We start from the raw sequence: 15,579 nt of genomic DNA, 5'->3' as shown, positions 1-15,579 counted from the left end.
CAACCAACAGCTTGTTTCAGCTGTGACTCTCTCTCTCTCTCTCTCTCTCTCTCTCCTGAGATACCAACAGCTAGAAAGACTTCTCACTTGCAAAACCCCCTTCCTTCTCCAGCAAACAATAGGAGTTAGTCTTCTGCTCCCATCTATTGTTTTAGGTAAACAAGAACACAGAGTGACCTTTCTGTGCACTCTGTCAAATCCCTTGCAACGATCTTTCAACAGCTAGTGTCTCCAGTCCATTCATTTCATGACATCATTTCAATTAGCACCTACTTGTGAAATGTGCATAGCATTCTCCATAGTTTCAGTTGTCACTGAATATGAGTTCTTCAGTATTTCAAATAAGATGTGTTTTAAAATGTAACCTACTCTAATTTTACCAATATATCTCTCAAATACATCTACAAATATTCTAACACATTACCAAAGACCCCCCCTACACGTGTATATATTTTTATATATATCTATATATATAGATATATATATCTATATATATACACACACAAACTTTAAAAAAATATTAATTTGTCAATATTTATCTATCATTTGGAATTTATTATCTCTTTCTGTCTTGCATTATTTGTGGTGTGTCTTACATAGCCAGTAAATTGTTGTTAAACCTGCCAGACACTTTGCACCACCTTACATTATCTGTGGTATTATCCACTTTCTGGTGCTATTAACCCATTTCCCTGGCCTCACAGATATTCCCTTTGTCCTGCCACCCCACGCCCACCTTCTCTTCTCATAAATATTGGAGTCCCCAGCATTTTCTTGTTTACTTCTGTGATTTCCATCATCTGAATACTCCAAGAGGAGCCGGACCAAACTTTTGTTAAGCTGTGAGGACCAATCAAATTAAATGATCAGGGAACACAAGAGGAAAATATCCGCTGGCCACACGTGTAAAAAGAAATACCGGTGGGGAATAGCAGCACACGATGTTGAAATCTCAAGGAGTCCGCCAAAGGCCTGGAATAATTATTTTACTTCGATGTTTAGTGGGGAGGACGTAATATCAGAAGCCGAGATTAGACATACTTAAAATAAATAAAAGCCTTTTTAAAACAAGTTAATCCAACCTGACGGAAAAAACTGTGAAAGCCTCGGGACTTGGTGTCTTGTATGGATGTAACAATTTGTGAGTGACTGGTTTCAGAGCAGGACGGACAGAATGGGGAGGAAGCTGTGGGGCCAAATGATCTTTGAACTTTATAACGGGACAAGTTTGGGTAGACAGCTTGGTCAGCATGCAGGAGTTGGGCTGAAGGGCCAGTGACACACTGTGATTCTATAAAATCTGAAAAAAGCAAGAGGGGACGATCGGCCCATCTGACCTATACAGTGTGGCACATTGAGCCAGAGAGCCAGGTTCCATCCTGATCTCTGGCTGTGTGTGTGTGTGTGTGTGTGTGTGTGTAATCCTATCCCCCCCCCCCCCAAAGGGGACTGCCCCTCCCTCTGGGCAAAAAAAACTGCTGCCCCTCCCTCACGGGAACAAATTGCCCCCAATGGAGACTGACCCCTTCCCACAGGTGACTGACCCACCCCATGGGGACCGACCACCAACCCTCTCCCGCCCCACCCCAAGGGGATCGGATCCCCCCCCCCACCTCCACCCAATGGGGACCGACCCCGCCCGCCCAGGACAGCCTGGCTCTTTCTGTTAAGATACACCCCGGAACCGCTTCCCCTTGAAAACAAAAGCCATTCGGAGACGGAGCGGCCGCTGCCAAACATCAGCGTCGAGCCATTAGTGCGGGGACGGGGTGGCTAAACAGCCCGAGAGTTTCGCGAGTTGTGGGAGTCTTGGGAGCCGGGCTCATTCTCTGCAGAGACAAACTCACTTCCTTCCTGCTCAGAGACACACTTTCAGCTGATAACCAGAGGGAGTGTGGGTGAGGAGAGAAGGAGGGAGACGGCCGGCAGAGCCCGCAGACCCGAGGGAGCCGGAGCCGTGGACCAGAGGCATCCCCGTCCCGTCGCAGCCGAGGCAGCGAGAATCAACGGGTCTTCCGATCGCTGGAGAGACCGAAGGCAGGGAGCTCGATGGGGTGTTCGCCGGGCTGTGCAGTGAGGACTTGATGCGCTTTTCGACTGAGATATCAGAAGCTACGTTTCAGATTTGCTCCTTGTGACAAACACCTGGAGCTTCGGGGGTTCCACACCGCACCTACCCCCACACACACACACACACCCTACACCTCCCCCTCCTCACCACACACACACACACACACCCACCCTACACCTCCCCCCTCCTCACCACACACACCCACCCTACACCTCCCCCTCCTCACCACACACACACACACACACACACCCTACACCTCCCCCTCCTCACCACACACACACACACACACACCCTACACCTCCCCCCTCCTCACCACACACACACACCCTACACCTCCCCCTCCTCACCACACACACACACCCTACACCTCCCCCTCCTCACCACACACACACACACACCCTACACCTCCCCCCTCCCCCTCCTCACCACACACACACCCTACACCTCCCCCTCCTCACCACACACACACCCTACACCTCCCCCTCCTCACCACACACACACACCCACCCTACACCTCCCCCTCCTCACCACACACACACACACACCCCCTACACCTCCCCCCTCCTCACCACACGCACACACACACGCGCGCACACACACACAAGTGACTGCTGCAGACCCTCTCACACAAGGCAAACACAGACAGGCACACTTCAACACACTAGGCAAATAGAGAAACACACAGGCAGATACTGACACAAGACAGACAGATACACACCAACAGACATAAAGACAGACAAGCACACATTCAAAAATAAACACACACGCCCACACACACACACACACACCAACTTCTGTGGCATTGGGATTGCATTGCAACTGCTAACACTGTTTCCACTGGACTCCAGCACACGGTGGAGAAAGCAGCAAGTGTATGAACGTGTGGGTGCGGTTGCATTTGACGTTGGAGACTCTACCCTCTGGCCACGCGTGTCCCCAGAGTGAAGGAGCTGCAACAGACCCAGTAGGAGCCACGGACTGGGATCATCTGCTGGACACCGGAGCGCGGGAGGAGTGGGGAGGACGATGACACGCCGAGCAGCCTCCGTCCCTCAATTTCCCAGCTGCCGCTCACACTTCCAAAGTCTCCGCGCCACCTTGTAGGGAAGGCACAGCAGACGGGGACGGATTGGTGCATCTCCTCCGCCACTCCAAGTTACCTTTGACAGGTGGCTTCCTGCAATGAACGGGAGGGTGTGTTAGGATAGAGGGGGGGAAGGGTACGGCGAGCTTCGTCCTTGCCCCGCCCCCTCCTTTGCCCTCTGCACCGGCTCCCGGTGCTATGGCAACTTGCACCTTGAGCACTCTGGGAGTGATGAGCAACGACAGCAAGAGCGACGGGAGATCTGTGCTGAAAGTGTCCGAGAGGCACGTCTCCCGCTGTCATGTGCGCCTGGGAGTCCCCTCCGAGGGTCCCTGCCAGACCCCAGCCGGATCTGAGCCAGAGGTTGGAGCTTCAGGGAGACAGTGCCGGAGAAGCCAGCAGGGCGGGGAGCTAGCCGGGCAGGAGGGGGAGAGCAGGGCAGCGGATAGGAGGAGAATACAACTATCCCAATCCGTGCAGGAACTGGGAAGTCGGGATGCAGGCTCCAACTGGGCAAGCCTGGAGGAGGCAGAGCAAGGTGGAAGAGGCTGGAAGCTGCCAGTGAACTGTTCAAGCTGCCAGCCGGAAGGGGCAATGTGCCAAGGATTCATCCAGCACTGCACCACTGGAGATGGGAGCAGACCCAAGGACTGGACCCCCTCCCCTGCACTTCCCACTCCCCCACAGGCAGGCCCGACCCTCTCAACCGGAACGGTGGAGATCCCCCATGTTATCGTCACTGAGCACTGCAGCGGCGATGGTTGCCAGGAGACGGCGGAGGACTGCAAGCCGTCCGGTAACTGGCCCCCACCCCGCAAACTCTCCTCATCTTCCGCATCATCAGCGGGCTTCTCGTCCTGGGATGAATCGGAGGACGACATATCCAGCGACCCTGACAGGATGACCGAGGTTGGCACGGAGTTCCTACAGGCAGCAGACCAGCAATCCATGCCACGAGTGGTGAGTCTGACTATACATCTGGCTCTATGTTCCTCCAGTGACACCCCATAGTAACTGTGCCACAGAACACTCAGAACATCCCGCGATGACTATACCCCTCCCTGACAGCCTGCAACAATTGTACCCTCCCCCTCCCTGTGACCCCATGATGACTGTACCTCTCTCCCACCCCCAAGACCATCATACCTCTCCCCCTCCTTGACACCAGTGAGGTTTGTACCCCTCCCCATCTCTCCCATCCCTAAGACAATCATACCCCTCCCCCTCCCTGAAACCCAAGAAGACCGCACTCATCCCCCTCCCACCCCTGAGATTCCCTGGGACACCTTGTGACAAATGTACTCCTTCCACCCCTACCCTGGAATGTGTTTTGCTTAGTACAATGCAGGATAAATTTTGGATGGTCTGCGGGTGCTTTGTGAGATCCAGGGGATGTGGCAGGTATTTCCCACCCCCTTGAGATGAACCGGTTTGGAATCACTGCACTGACACTGGAATTATCCCTCTCCCTCTGGACTGCCCCCTACTCCCTGCTCCCTCTCCCTCACGTCATGAGTGCCTCTGGCTTGCTTTGGTAACATGGGAGGTCTTGTTACATGGAGGGCATTCCGTAAAAACAAGTTGTTGTTGGAACGGCATGGTGAGGGGGGTGGGTTTGCGCGGAGGCAGGACACAAGGGAGGGTGTGCAGACCTGCCAGGGTTGGGTGAGAGGTGGTGACTGTGATCAGATGTCAGTCAGCCACCAAGCCAGGATGTCATGCTGTTTACAATGCAAGAGGAGAATGAGGATGTTCAAGCCCCTTGAACCTATATCCTGTTACAACAGGATAGAGCCAGGGTGCAAAATTGGGTGGAGAAGTGGCAGATGGAGTTCAATCCGGATACGTACGAAATGATGCATTTTAGAAGGTTGAACTTAAAGGTGGAGTACATGGTTAATGGCAGAACAAAGGAAGCTTCAGGTCCAAATCCATAGATCTCTCAAGGTTGCCACACAGGTTAATAGGATAGTTAAGGAAGCTGGCCTTCATTAGTCGGAGGATTGAGTTCAAGAGCTGTGAAGTAAAACTCTGGTGAGACGACACTTGGAATATTGTGCTCACTTCTGGTCATCTCATTACCGGAAGATTGTGGAAGCTTTGGAGAGGTTTACCAGATTGGAGAACAGGTCTTATGAGGCAAGGTGAACAGAGCTGGGGCTTTTCTCTAAGGAGCGAAGAAGGATGAGAGGTGACTTAATAGAACTCTACACGATGATGAGAGGTGGATATAGGATGGGTGGAAGCCAGCACTCTTTTCCTGGGCTGACAGTAGCAAACACCAGAGGAAGCCTGTGCAAGGTGAGGAGAGGAAAGCTTAGGGGAGATGTCAGGAGTAACCTTTTTTTTACACATCGTGGTGGGTGCCTGGGATACATTGCCAGGGGTGGTGGTGAAGGCTGGAACAATAGGGACATTCAAAAGACAGGCACATGATGTAAGAAAAGTTGAGGTTGAAATATAGGTCAGCTCAATGTCCTGGCTGAAGGGCCTGAACGGTGCTGTAATGTTCTATGCTCCTCTGTTCAATAAGATCAGGCCTATCCTCCATTACATCACATTCCTGGATTAACCACATGTCCCTTAATTCCCTTCTTCCCAAATTCCGTCCATCTAGTCTTGCGTACGTAAAACAAAACAAGCTGTTGAGGAACTCCACAGGCCAGGCAGTTTCTCTGGAGGCAGAGGTGCTGATGGACCCTGCCTTTCCCTCCACGGTTGCTACTTTGTTCTTCCAGCTTTTTGTTTCTTCAAATTCCAGTGCCTGCACCCTCCTCTTCTCTCTCTGTCCTTAAGATGCTGAGTCGGAACGGCCCAGATGGGGAGAGAATTCCATAGATTCCAACCGGGTGAAGACATTTATTTTCCGCTCTGTCAGATGCAGCTCTGTAAGAATGTTGTAAGTTTGGATGAGATCTGTGGAAGAATGTAGATTTTGTGTACTCAACTTAATAGCCTGGGAAGAGGGGGGGGCCTGGGAAGAGGGGGGGGCCTGGGAAGAGGGGGGGGCCTGGGAAGAGCGGGGGGCCTGGGAAGAGGGGGGGCCTGGGAAGAGGGGGGGGCCTGGGAAGAGGGGGGGCCTGGGAAGAGGGGGGGCCTGGGAAGAGGGGGGGGCCTGGGAAGAGGGGGGGGCCTGGGAAGAGGGGGGGGCCTGGGAAGAGGGGGGGGCCTGGGAAGAGGGGGGGGCCTGGGAAGAGGGGGGGCCTGGGAAGAGGGGGGGCCTGGGAAGAGGGGGGGGCCTGGGAAGAGGGGGGGCCTGGGAAGAGGGGGGGCCTGGGAAGAGGGGGGGGCCTGGGAAGAGGGGGGGGCCTGGGAAGAGGGGGGGGCCTGGGAAGAGGGGGGGGCCTGGGAAGAGGGGGGGGCCTGGGAAGAGGGGGGGCCTGGGAAGAGGGGGGGGCCTGGGAAGAGGGGGGGGCCTGGGAAGAGGGGGGGGCCTGGGAAGAGGGGGGGGCCTGGGAAGAGGGGGGGGCCTGGGAAGAGGGGGGGGCCTGGGAAGAGGGGGGGCCTGGGAAGAGGGGGGGGGCCTGGGAAGAGGGGGGGGGCCTGGGAAGAGGGGGGGGCCTGGGAAGAGGGGGGGGCCTGGGAAGAGGGGGGGGCCTGGGAAGAGGGGGGGGCCTGGGAAGAGGGGGGGGCCTGGGAAGAGGGGGGGGCCTGGGAAGAGGGGGGGGCCTGGGAAGAGGGGGGGGCCTGGGAAGAGGGGGGGGCCTGGGAAGAGGGGGGGGCCTGGGAAGAGGGGAGAGTGGATCTGAGAGAGTGGGATCTGGGGAGTGGGAAAGGACTGGCGATTAAAGTGAGTGTTTCAGGAAGGATGATATTACTCTGAGGTCAGTCCCTCACTGACACCCAAGCCTCCCTGCAGGTTCTGAGCCAGGTCTCTACAAGGAAGGGTCTGAACACAGGGCAGTTTTGGGGAAGTTGTGATTTTGGTTGGAGAGGTCAATAATGTGGGAGGTGAAACAGGAAGTCACTGTAGGTGAGTCAGGGAGCTGCTGGGAGCTCCTGGGTCTCGCACTGGAGTAACCTAAGACAGAGGGTGGGGGCAGCCTCTCAACAGCTTGGAGGGGGAAGGGTAAAGGTGGGGAGCATGGAGGGGCAGGGTAAAGGTGGGAGCGGTCTGAGCTGAGGGCAATGTTGTCACTGGTGTGGGAGAGCTGGACATTGGGAATGAACTGCGGGCAGGTGGGAGAAGGTGGGCTGAGCACCAGAGGGCAGGAGTGAACAGGGGACAAGGAGGGTGGGTCAGGGGTCGGAGGAGGTTGAGCCAGGGGGACTCTCCCCAGTTCCAGAGGTGTCGGTGGAAGTGGACATGCCGAGCTGTCCAACTCTGTGACTGTGGCTGGTCAATCCCAGCAGGCAGCCACAGGGTAATGGGGCTGGGGGTTGAGCTGTCTTTCCCACTGTGATGGTTCAGATCAGGGGAGTCCTATCTCAGCCTGGGAGAGCTCATAGCGCACCCAACTCTGTGCGCATGTGTGGGTGGACATTTGGTGTGTGTGTTTCTTTGTAAAAGCATAGAAAATGCTTGAGAAACTCAGCAGGTCTCAGAGTGTCCATAGATATATTAAAGATATATTACCGACGTTTCGGGGGCTGAGACATTCTTCAAGGTGTGTATGTATTATGCATGTGTGTTCTGTGTGCATAAATGCCTGTATGTTGTCTGGCATTCGGAACTGCATGTATGTATGTGCGTGCACGCACTCGTGTATCTGTGTGTGTGGCATCTCTCTTTCTTTTCATCCCCTTTCTTTCCCCATCTTCATCTCTCCCCCTTTCTCCATTATGTATCTCTCTCTCCTTTCTCTCTCTCTCTCTCTCTCTCTCTCTCTCTCTCTCTCTCTCTCTCTCTCTCTCTCTCTCTCTCCCCCTCACTCCTTTTCTCTCTCTCTCTCTATTTCATGTACAGTGGAAGCTGGTCAGAGATCCAGGATGGAAAGAGAAGGGAATTTTTGCCCAGGTTAGGGTGAGACGACATGATATGGACTTGATCACATCATGTCCTTTCCTCCTCTGTTGCCTCCCTCTGCGTATCTTTGATTCAAACTGTTTGCACTGAATGGAAAATTACTTGTTTCTTTAAGTGACTTTCCAATCGATAGCAGATTACATTATCGTGCATTAGCAGTGCCTGGTGAACATTTACCCTCCCCTCCCCCTCAGGAGGTACCATGAAATGAACTTGAAGAAGTGGGAACTTACCTCCCATGGCTTGGGTTTCCGCAGCTGATAAACCGTCTACTCCTAATCTCTGCCTCCAGACCGACGGAGAGGGTACTTGGAACATAGAATGGTGCAGCCCCAGGAACAGGCCTTTCATCCCACAATATCTGTGCCCAACTGTTGCCCAAAACTGAAACTGCTGCCTTCACGTGTTCCATATCCCTCCGTCCCTTCCCTTCATATTCATAAGTCTACCAAGAAGCCTCCTTCCATCATATCTGCTTCCACCTGGCAGTCCATTCCAGGCACCACCCACCACACTCTGTATAAAAAGAAACTTGCCCCACACATCTCCTTTAACCTCTCCCCCTTCCCCTCACTTGTCCACTAGTGTTTGATACACAAAAATGCTGGTGAAATTCAGCAGGTCTCACAGCATTCATAGGAGGAAAAGGTATTGTTTTCTTTAAATTTAGACAATATATAACCAACATTTCAGGCTGAACCCTTTATCAAGGTCGAGGTGTTAGATAGATCTTTGCCCTCCTGAGTTCCTTCAGCGCTTTAGAGCATTTACTACAATCAGAGCGTCTGTAGACTTCCTTGTTTCACAGCACCCTAGTGTTTGACATTCCCCCTCCCCCCGCCCCCCAACTCCAGGAGAATGATTCTGACTGCCTATCTTCTCCATGCCTCTCAGAGTTTTCCATCAAGCCTTCTTTCAGCCTCTGACACTCCAGAGAAAGCAACCACAGTTGGTCCAACCTCTCCTTCTACCCCATCCTCTCTAATCCTGGTGACCCCCTTCTGTACCCTTCCCAAAGCCTCCTCATACTCCCTGCAATGGAAGTGCGCACTGTATTCCAAGTGCAGCTGAACCAGACTTCAGAATCCACCCGTCTCTTACTTTAAGCTGAAATTTAAAATTTTATTTACAGCACGGTTAAAGCCAATTCCGGCCATTTAATTCCGTGCCGCCCAATTACACCCAAATTAACCTACAACCCTTTAAAGGGTGGGAGGAAACCGGAGCATCCAGAAAAAACCCAACACAGGCCACAGGAAGCACGTATAAACTCCTTACAGATGGCGCCAGATTCAAACTCGGGTCGCTAGCTCTGTAATAACGTTGTACTAACCATGCCAGTGGAGGTGAGGCCCCACTCTTGAACCATCACAGTCCTTCTGGCAAAGGGGCTCCCACAGTGACACCCCAGAATTTGGATCTGGCTGCAGCAAAGGAATGGCGATCAGTTTCCCAGAGGGGGCTGGGGTCTGGAGCGAAAGAGGAAAATGTTTCTGGTTGAAACCCTGCATCAGGACTGAGAGTTGGAGAGGGGGCATTAGATGGGACAGAGGAGGGTGATTTATTTCAGGTTTGGAGAGGTGATGTCCTCCTGCATCAACTGCCCTTGAGGGCAAGGATTTGGGAGATGTTGTGGGGGTAGCCAGGAGGAGGAACCACACTGCATTCTGCAGATTAGTGGTTTTTAAACTGCCCCCCCTAAGCTCACATTCCACCTTAAGTATTCCCTGTGCCATAAATGCTCTGGGATTGCTTAAGGTGGGATGTGGGTGCAAGAAAAGGTTTGAAAACCACTGTTTGAATTGTACCTCGTTGACTCGTCATGTGCACGGTTTCAGAACTCCAAAGGAAATGGGCCATTGACAAATTTTCTCAAGCAAAATATTTCAATCACAATTGGGTCTGGAGCAGTGGTTCTCAACCTTCCCTTCCCACTCATGGCACTTATGGCATAGGGATTACTTAAAGTGGTACATAGTTCAATCTTCTTCAGCATGATGCTGAACCAAGCCATGAAAGACCCCAACAATGAAGACGCTGTTTACATCCGGTACCGCACGGATGGCAGTCTCTTCAATCTGAGGCGCCTGCAAGCTCACACCAAGACACAAGAGAAACTTGTCCGTGAACTACTCTTTGCAGATGATGCCGCTTTAGTTGCCCATTCAGAGCCAGCTCTTCAGCGCTTGACGTCCTGCTTTGCGGAAACTGCCAAAATGTTTGGCCTGGAAGTCAGCCTGAAGAAAACTGAGGTCCTCCATCAGCCAGCTCCCCACCATGACTACCAGCCCCCCCACATCTCCATCGGGCACACAAAACTCAAAACGGTCAACCAGTTTACCTATCTCGGCTGCACCATTTCATCAGATGCAAGGATCGACAATGAGATAGACAACAGACTCGCCAAGGCAAATAGCGCCTTTGGAAGACTACACAAAAGAGTCTGGAAAAACAACCAACTGAAAAACCTCACAAAGATAAGCGTATACAGAGCCGTTGTCATACCCACACTCCTGTTCGGCTCCGAATCATGGGTCCTCTACCGGCACCACCTACGGCTCCTAGAACGCTTCCACCAGCGTTGTCTCCGCTCCATCCTCAACATCCATTGGAGCGCTCACACCCCTAACGTCGAGGTACTCGAGATGGCAGAGGTCGACAGCATCGAGTCCACGCTGCTGAAGATCCAGCTGCGCTGGATGGGTCACGTCTCCAGAATGGAGGACCATCGCCTTCCCAAGATCGTATTATATGGCGAGCTCTCCACTGGCCACCGTGACAGAGGTGCACCAAAGAAAAGGTACAAGGACTGCCTAAAGAAATCTCTTGGTGCCTGCCACATTGACCACCGCCAGTGGGCTGATAACGCCTCAAACCGTGCATCTTGGCGCCTCACAGTTTGGCGGGCAGCAGCCTCCTTTGAAGAAGACCGCAGAGCCCACCTCACTGACAAAAGGCAAAGGAGGAAAAACCCAACACCCAACCCCAACCAACCAATTTTCCCTTGCAACCGCTGCAATCGTGTCTGCCTGTCCCGCATCGGACTGGTCAGCCACAAACGAGCCTGCAGCTGACGTGGACTTTTTACCCCCTCCATAAATCTTCGTCCGCGAAGCCAAGCCAAAGAAGAAAGAGAAGAAGACATAGTTTAGGGGGGCAGTTTGAAAACCACTGGTGTAGATGATGCACAGTACAGTCAATGTGGGCTGCTTGGTGGGGGGGAGTGGGTTTCAGTGTGATAAAACAGTAGTGTTTAGGCTTTCACCTGGATGTTGTAACAATTCCTATGAGCCTGTTGGTGCTGCACCTTTATCCTGGCAAGTGTACAGTGGGTTTTTTAAATCCAAAAATGGACTTTAATAACAATAAATTATTTACACTGTTCAAAGACCCTTCCCACCCTTAGTGTTCTATCCATACACTTCCAAAACTGTACATTTTAACATTAATTTCTCTTTACACCATTGTCCTCGCCGTGGCACCTTGTTGTTACTCCCCCTCTGTCGTCGATCTCACCCTCTCAATACCTGGTAGCAGGAGGGCTCGAGACTGCAGTCTTTCCCCGCAGTGCCCTCGTGTTGGCTGTGCCAAGCCTCAGGGTGTCCCTCAGCCCACATACTCCTGCAGCCCAGAATGTGCCAGTCACCATCATTCCCTCCCTGCTGTAAGACCAACAGGTTTCAGGCGGAACAAAAAGTATCTTTTACCGAGTTGGTGGTCTTTCAGCAGTTCTCGATGTCTGGCTCTGTGTGCCTCTGGGTGAGCAGCCCCTAACGCAGCAAGTCCTCTGTCACGCATACCCCTGACTTGCAGAGGATTTGGAGTATCAAGTGAGTCACTGGATGGACAACCTCTGACCTGCTGTACAGTTCTGGTGTTTGTCAATGGTTGGTCCAGTTGACCTTCTGTTCAACGGGCCACCTTTACACAACTCCACCACTAGACTGCATGCAAGAGGTCCCATGAGGTTCCATTTGCCCACAATCCACCTTCCTGTCAGCGGAAGCCTTCACAGTGCAGGTTGGGTGCCTAGCGTCCCACATCATGGCAGGATTTGCACTTCATCTGTATTTCACTGCCTGTAAGGAGTCCTAGGGCAGCTTGAGGTTAGGAAGGGCTCCACAGGAATGTAGGCCTTTTCACTTTGTTGCTCACCACTTTGCCGATAAAACGTTTGTCAATGACATGATCGGACGGGATGCCATGCGTTTGGAAAGAATGGGTTAAGAGACCAAAGTCCTGCCGAATAATTGATGGGCTTGTCTTACAGAGCGTGAAATGGGAGGACAGCCATGTGGATTTCGACAAGGTCTCAACTAGGACAGTACAGTTAGCGTAGTGGTTAACGCGATGCTATTATAACGGCAGCAACCCGGGTTCGAACCCGGTGCTGTCTGTAAGGAGTTTGTACCTTCTCCCCGAGTCTGTGTGGGTTTTCCCCCGGTGCTCTGACTTCCTCCCTCCATCCACAACGTACGGGGTTATAGGTTCACTTGGGTGCAATTGGGCGGCACGGGTTTAGATGGCCAGAGACAGCTTTTACTGTTTGGTAAACAAAAAAATTGTGGGTCAGGTTCTCCGAGCAGAAAAAGCGTACTCTCAGGTAATGAATCATAGGTATTGTGACAAAGCCCAGTGACTACGGCAAAGCCATATCAGATCGTAGAAAGTCAGGACTGAATGAAGTAATGCAGCCAGCAAATTAATTGATATGGTCACTCACTTTTAGCAACATGGTGTCTATACCCCTCCCTATACCCCTCCCTATACCCCTCCCTATCAACACCAAAACTATGGATTTAATCAGATTCGTTTAAGGATTCTTGCTTTGCACATTATTTATGACTGAATTTTTTTAAACTGTATTTGTACAGTCCGTTTGTTTGCACTTTGTTCTTTGTTAACATTTCTCTCTTTTGTATCCTTTTCTGGAGTACATTGCACACCACCGATAAGTAGAAATTCTGCCTGGCCCACAGGAAAGAGAACCTCAGGGTTGTATGCAATGTCATGGATGTACTCTGACAATGAATTTGAACCTGAACTTGAAATAACCCATGAACGTATCTCAGGATCAAGAGCAGATACTGAGATGTTGCTGTAAATCACAACCTCAGGATGTTCTGAACTGCTATAATATCCTGGTCAGCCTGCTGAATTCCTTCAACAGATTGTCTTGGCTAATAATAATTAGGTTATTGCCATATACAGAATGCACATGCTCTTAAATTCTGGAGATGAACAGGTACATTGTAAAAAAAAAAAAAAAAAAAAAATTGTATGCTACACATTAAACTAAATCAAGAAGAGATCATAAATCCAAAAGATAGGGAATTAATATACAGTTATTAAAGTACAAGGGGGAAAAAGGTTTTTAAAATATCAGGCAGAAAGGTGAAATGTTTGAAGGAACATTAAGGGGAACTTAGTGGTGAATGTGGGCATGGTTTTGGCATTCAAAAAAATTTGGGCAGGTACGTGGATGGGTGGGGTATGGAGAGCCAAGGTCTGGGTGCAGGCCAGTGGATCAGCACAGACTGGATGGGCTGAAGGGCCTATTTCTGTGCTTCAGTGTTCCAGGGTGCTGGTGCTGACTGTCCTTTTTGTGGTGTTGGAATAGTCCATGGTTAGTGCAGCAAGGGGAGGTTTTGGAGCCTGTCAGCTCTTTGCTCTTGAACCTGGAGGAGCTGGTCTTCAGGCTACTGTACCTACTGCCCGAAGGGAGCAGTGAGAAGAGAGTGTGACCAGGCTGATGAGGGTCCTTTATAATGTTGACTGCCTTCTTGACGCAGCGCCTCACATAGATGTCAACAGTGAAGTAATTTTGGCGTGCAACTCTTGGATAGTGATCTCTCATGATGTTGGGCAAGGTGCTTTCATTGAAAATCCAACTTAAAGCAGATGCTGCAAACACAAGGTAAAAACTGGTAAATGTTGCAGTCAGCAGATCAGGCAGCATCTGTGGAGAGAGAGAGAGATGATGAGTGCTGTCCAGGATGCCAGGGAAAACTGGTGCTATGGGATCTTACCCTTCTCTGCAGCCAGCTGTCTCACAGCAAAAGCTGCGCATCAGACTGTGCTGGGAATTTGGCGGAAAACGCTATCCACGTAGCGAGAATGAATTGGGAGGATGGTGGGACCAGAGCTTGAGACCTTTCTATCCTTCCTTAAAGGAAGACCTCATGAAAATTGACCAAGTGAAGCATCTTTCCAAAGCAGCAGATTCCATAGCCTTCAAACCTCCAGGAGGCATAGAGGCAGAAATAGGCTATTCAGCCCATCGAGTCTGTCCCCCCATTCAATAATGAGCTGATCCATTCTCCCACTCAGCCCCACTCCCTGGCCTTCTCCCCATAACCAGGCTAATCAAGAACCTATCAATCTCTGCCTTAAATACATCCAATGACCTGGCCTCCACAGCCGCCTGTGGCAACAAATTCAATACTCTTCGGCAAAAGAAATTCCTCCACAACTCTGTTCCAAGAGGATACCCTTCAACCCTGAGGTTGTGCCCTCTTGCCCTGGACTCTCCCACATTGTCAGTACTTTTAGAATTGTTTGCTTGCTGAATGCGCTTGTTTTAATTTCCACGTAGTTATGTGTGTAGAGTGCTGTGTTTTAACTTCTGGTCGGATGCTAATTGTATTTCACTGGCTTTGTGTTTTACTGGCACAACGAAAATGAAGTTGAATCAAATCTAACCTAATTCTGTACTAATCACAGAGCATCAGTGGCACAGGGATTACTTAAGATGGTATGTGAGTGGAAAGAAAAGGTTTGAAAACCACTGGACTAGAATCCAGTGTGAAGTGAAGGGCCTGCTCTTGTTTTGTGGTGTCTGTTCTATGGTTTTATGGAGGGTTCTTCTGAGAGCAGTCTAGCGAGTCAACTCTAATATTCATACCGCAGTACATAAGAGTATTGAGTTGCGGAGAAAGGTCAATTAGTGCATAGCAAGGGCAGCTTGAGATCACGACGTGAGGCTCATTCAGGAGTCTGATGGCTGCGGAGACTAAGGTTTCCTCAAACCTGCAAAATCACACTCTAACCTTTTCCTGAGAGGAGGAGGGAGAATAGAGGTTGATCGTGGAGGGATGGGTCCTGCAGTGTGTTGGCTGCCTCTCCCAGGCAGCAGGAGATGGAGTTCGTGGAGGGGGACAGAAGGTTGCCCGCTGTTGGGAGCTGCAACACTATTTCCTGCAGCTTCCTCAGGTTTGCAACAGAGATGCATCCAGCAAGTCAAAGGTACACTTGCAGAATAATGTAGGAGGTGCAATATTAATAACAATCAGATCAGATACTATTTATTGTCTTGTGATAGAACAGGAATGTCACATTACATGAAATTGCCTTTAGTCTGCCACCAGGCCACTCACCTTAAAAAGATGTCCTCTGGTGTTTGCTACTGTCACCATGTGAAAAAGGTCCTGGCTGTTCACCCAATCTAAGCACTTCGTA

General features: G+C 51.1%; 1 protein-coding gene across 1 annotated transcript in view; it reads left to right on the top strand.

The window, feature by feature from the left end:
* The first annotated feature begins 1,692 nt into the window (after positions 1 to 1,692).
* LOC138737195 (inositol-trisphosphate 3-kinase B-like) overlaps positions 1,693 to 15,579 on the top strand; it is a 73,219-nt gene continuing 59,332 nt past the window's right edge. Inside the window, exon 1 of the mRNA XM_069887835.1 lies at positions 1,693 to 4,115. Within this exon, the coding sequence (XP_069743936.1) occupies positions 3,354 to 4,115 (762 nt within the window). The 5' untranslated portion in view covers positions 1,693 to 3,353. The remainder of the gene's footprint in view (positions 4,116 to 15,579) is intronic.

The sequence above is a fragment of the Narcine bancroftii genome, chromosome 6, assembly GCF_036971445.1.
Source record: "Narcine bancroftii isolate sNarBan1 chromosome 6, sNarBan1.hap1, whole genome shotgun sequence".
Taxonomy (NCBI): domain Eukaryota; kingdom Metazoa; phylum Chordata; class Chondrichthyes; order Torpediniformes; family Narcinidae; genus Narcine; species Narcine bancroftii.
This window is presented reverse-complemented; position numbering and strand designations above follow the sequence as displayed.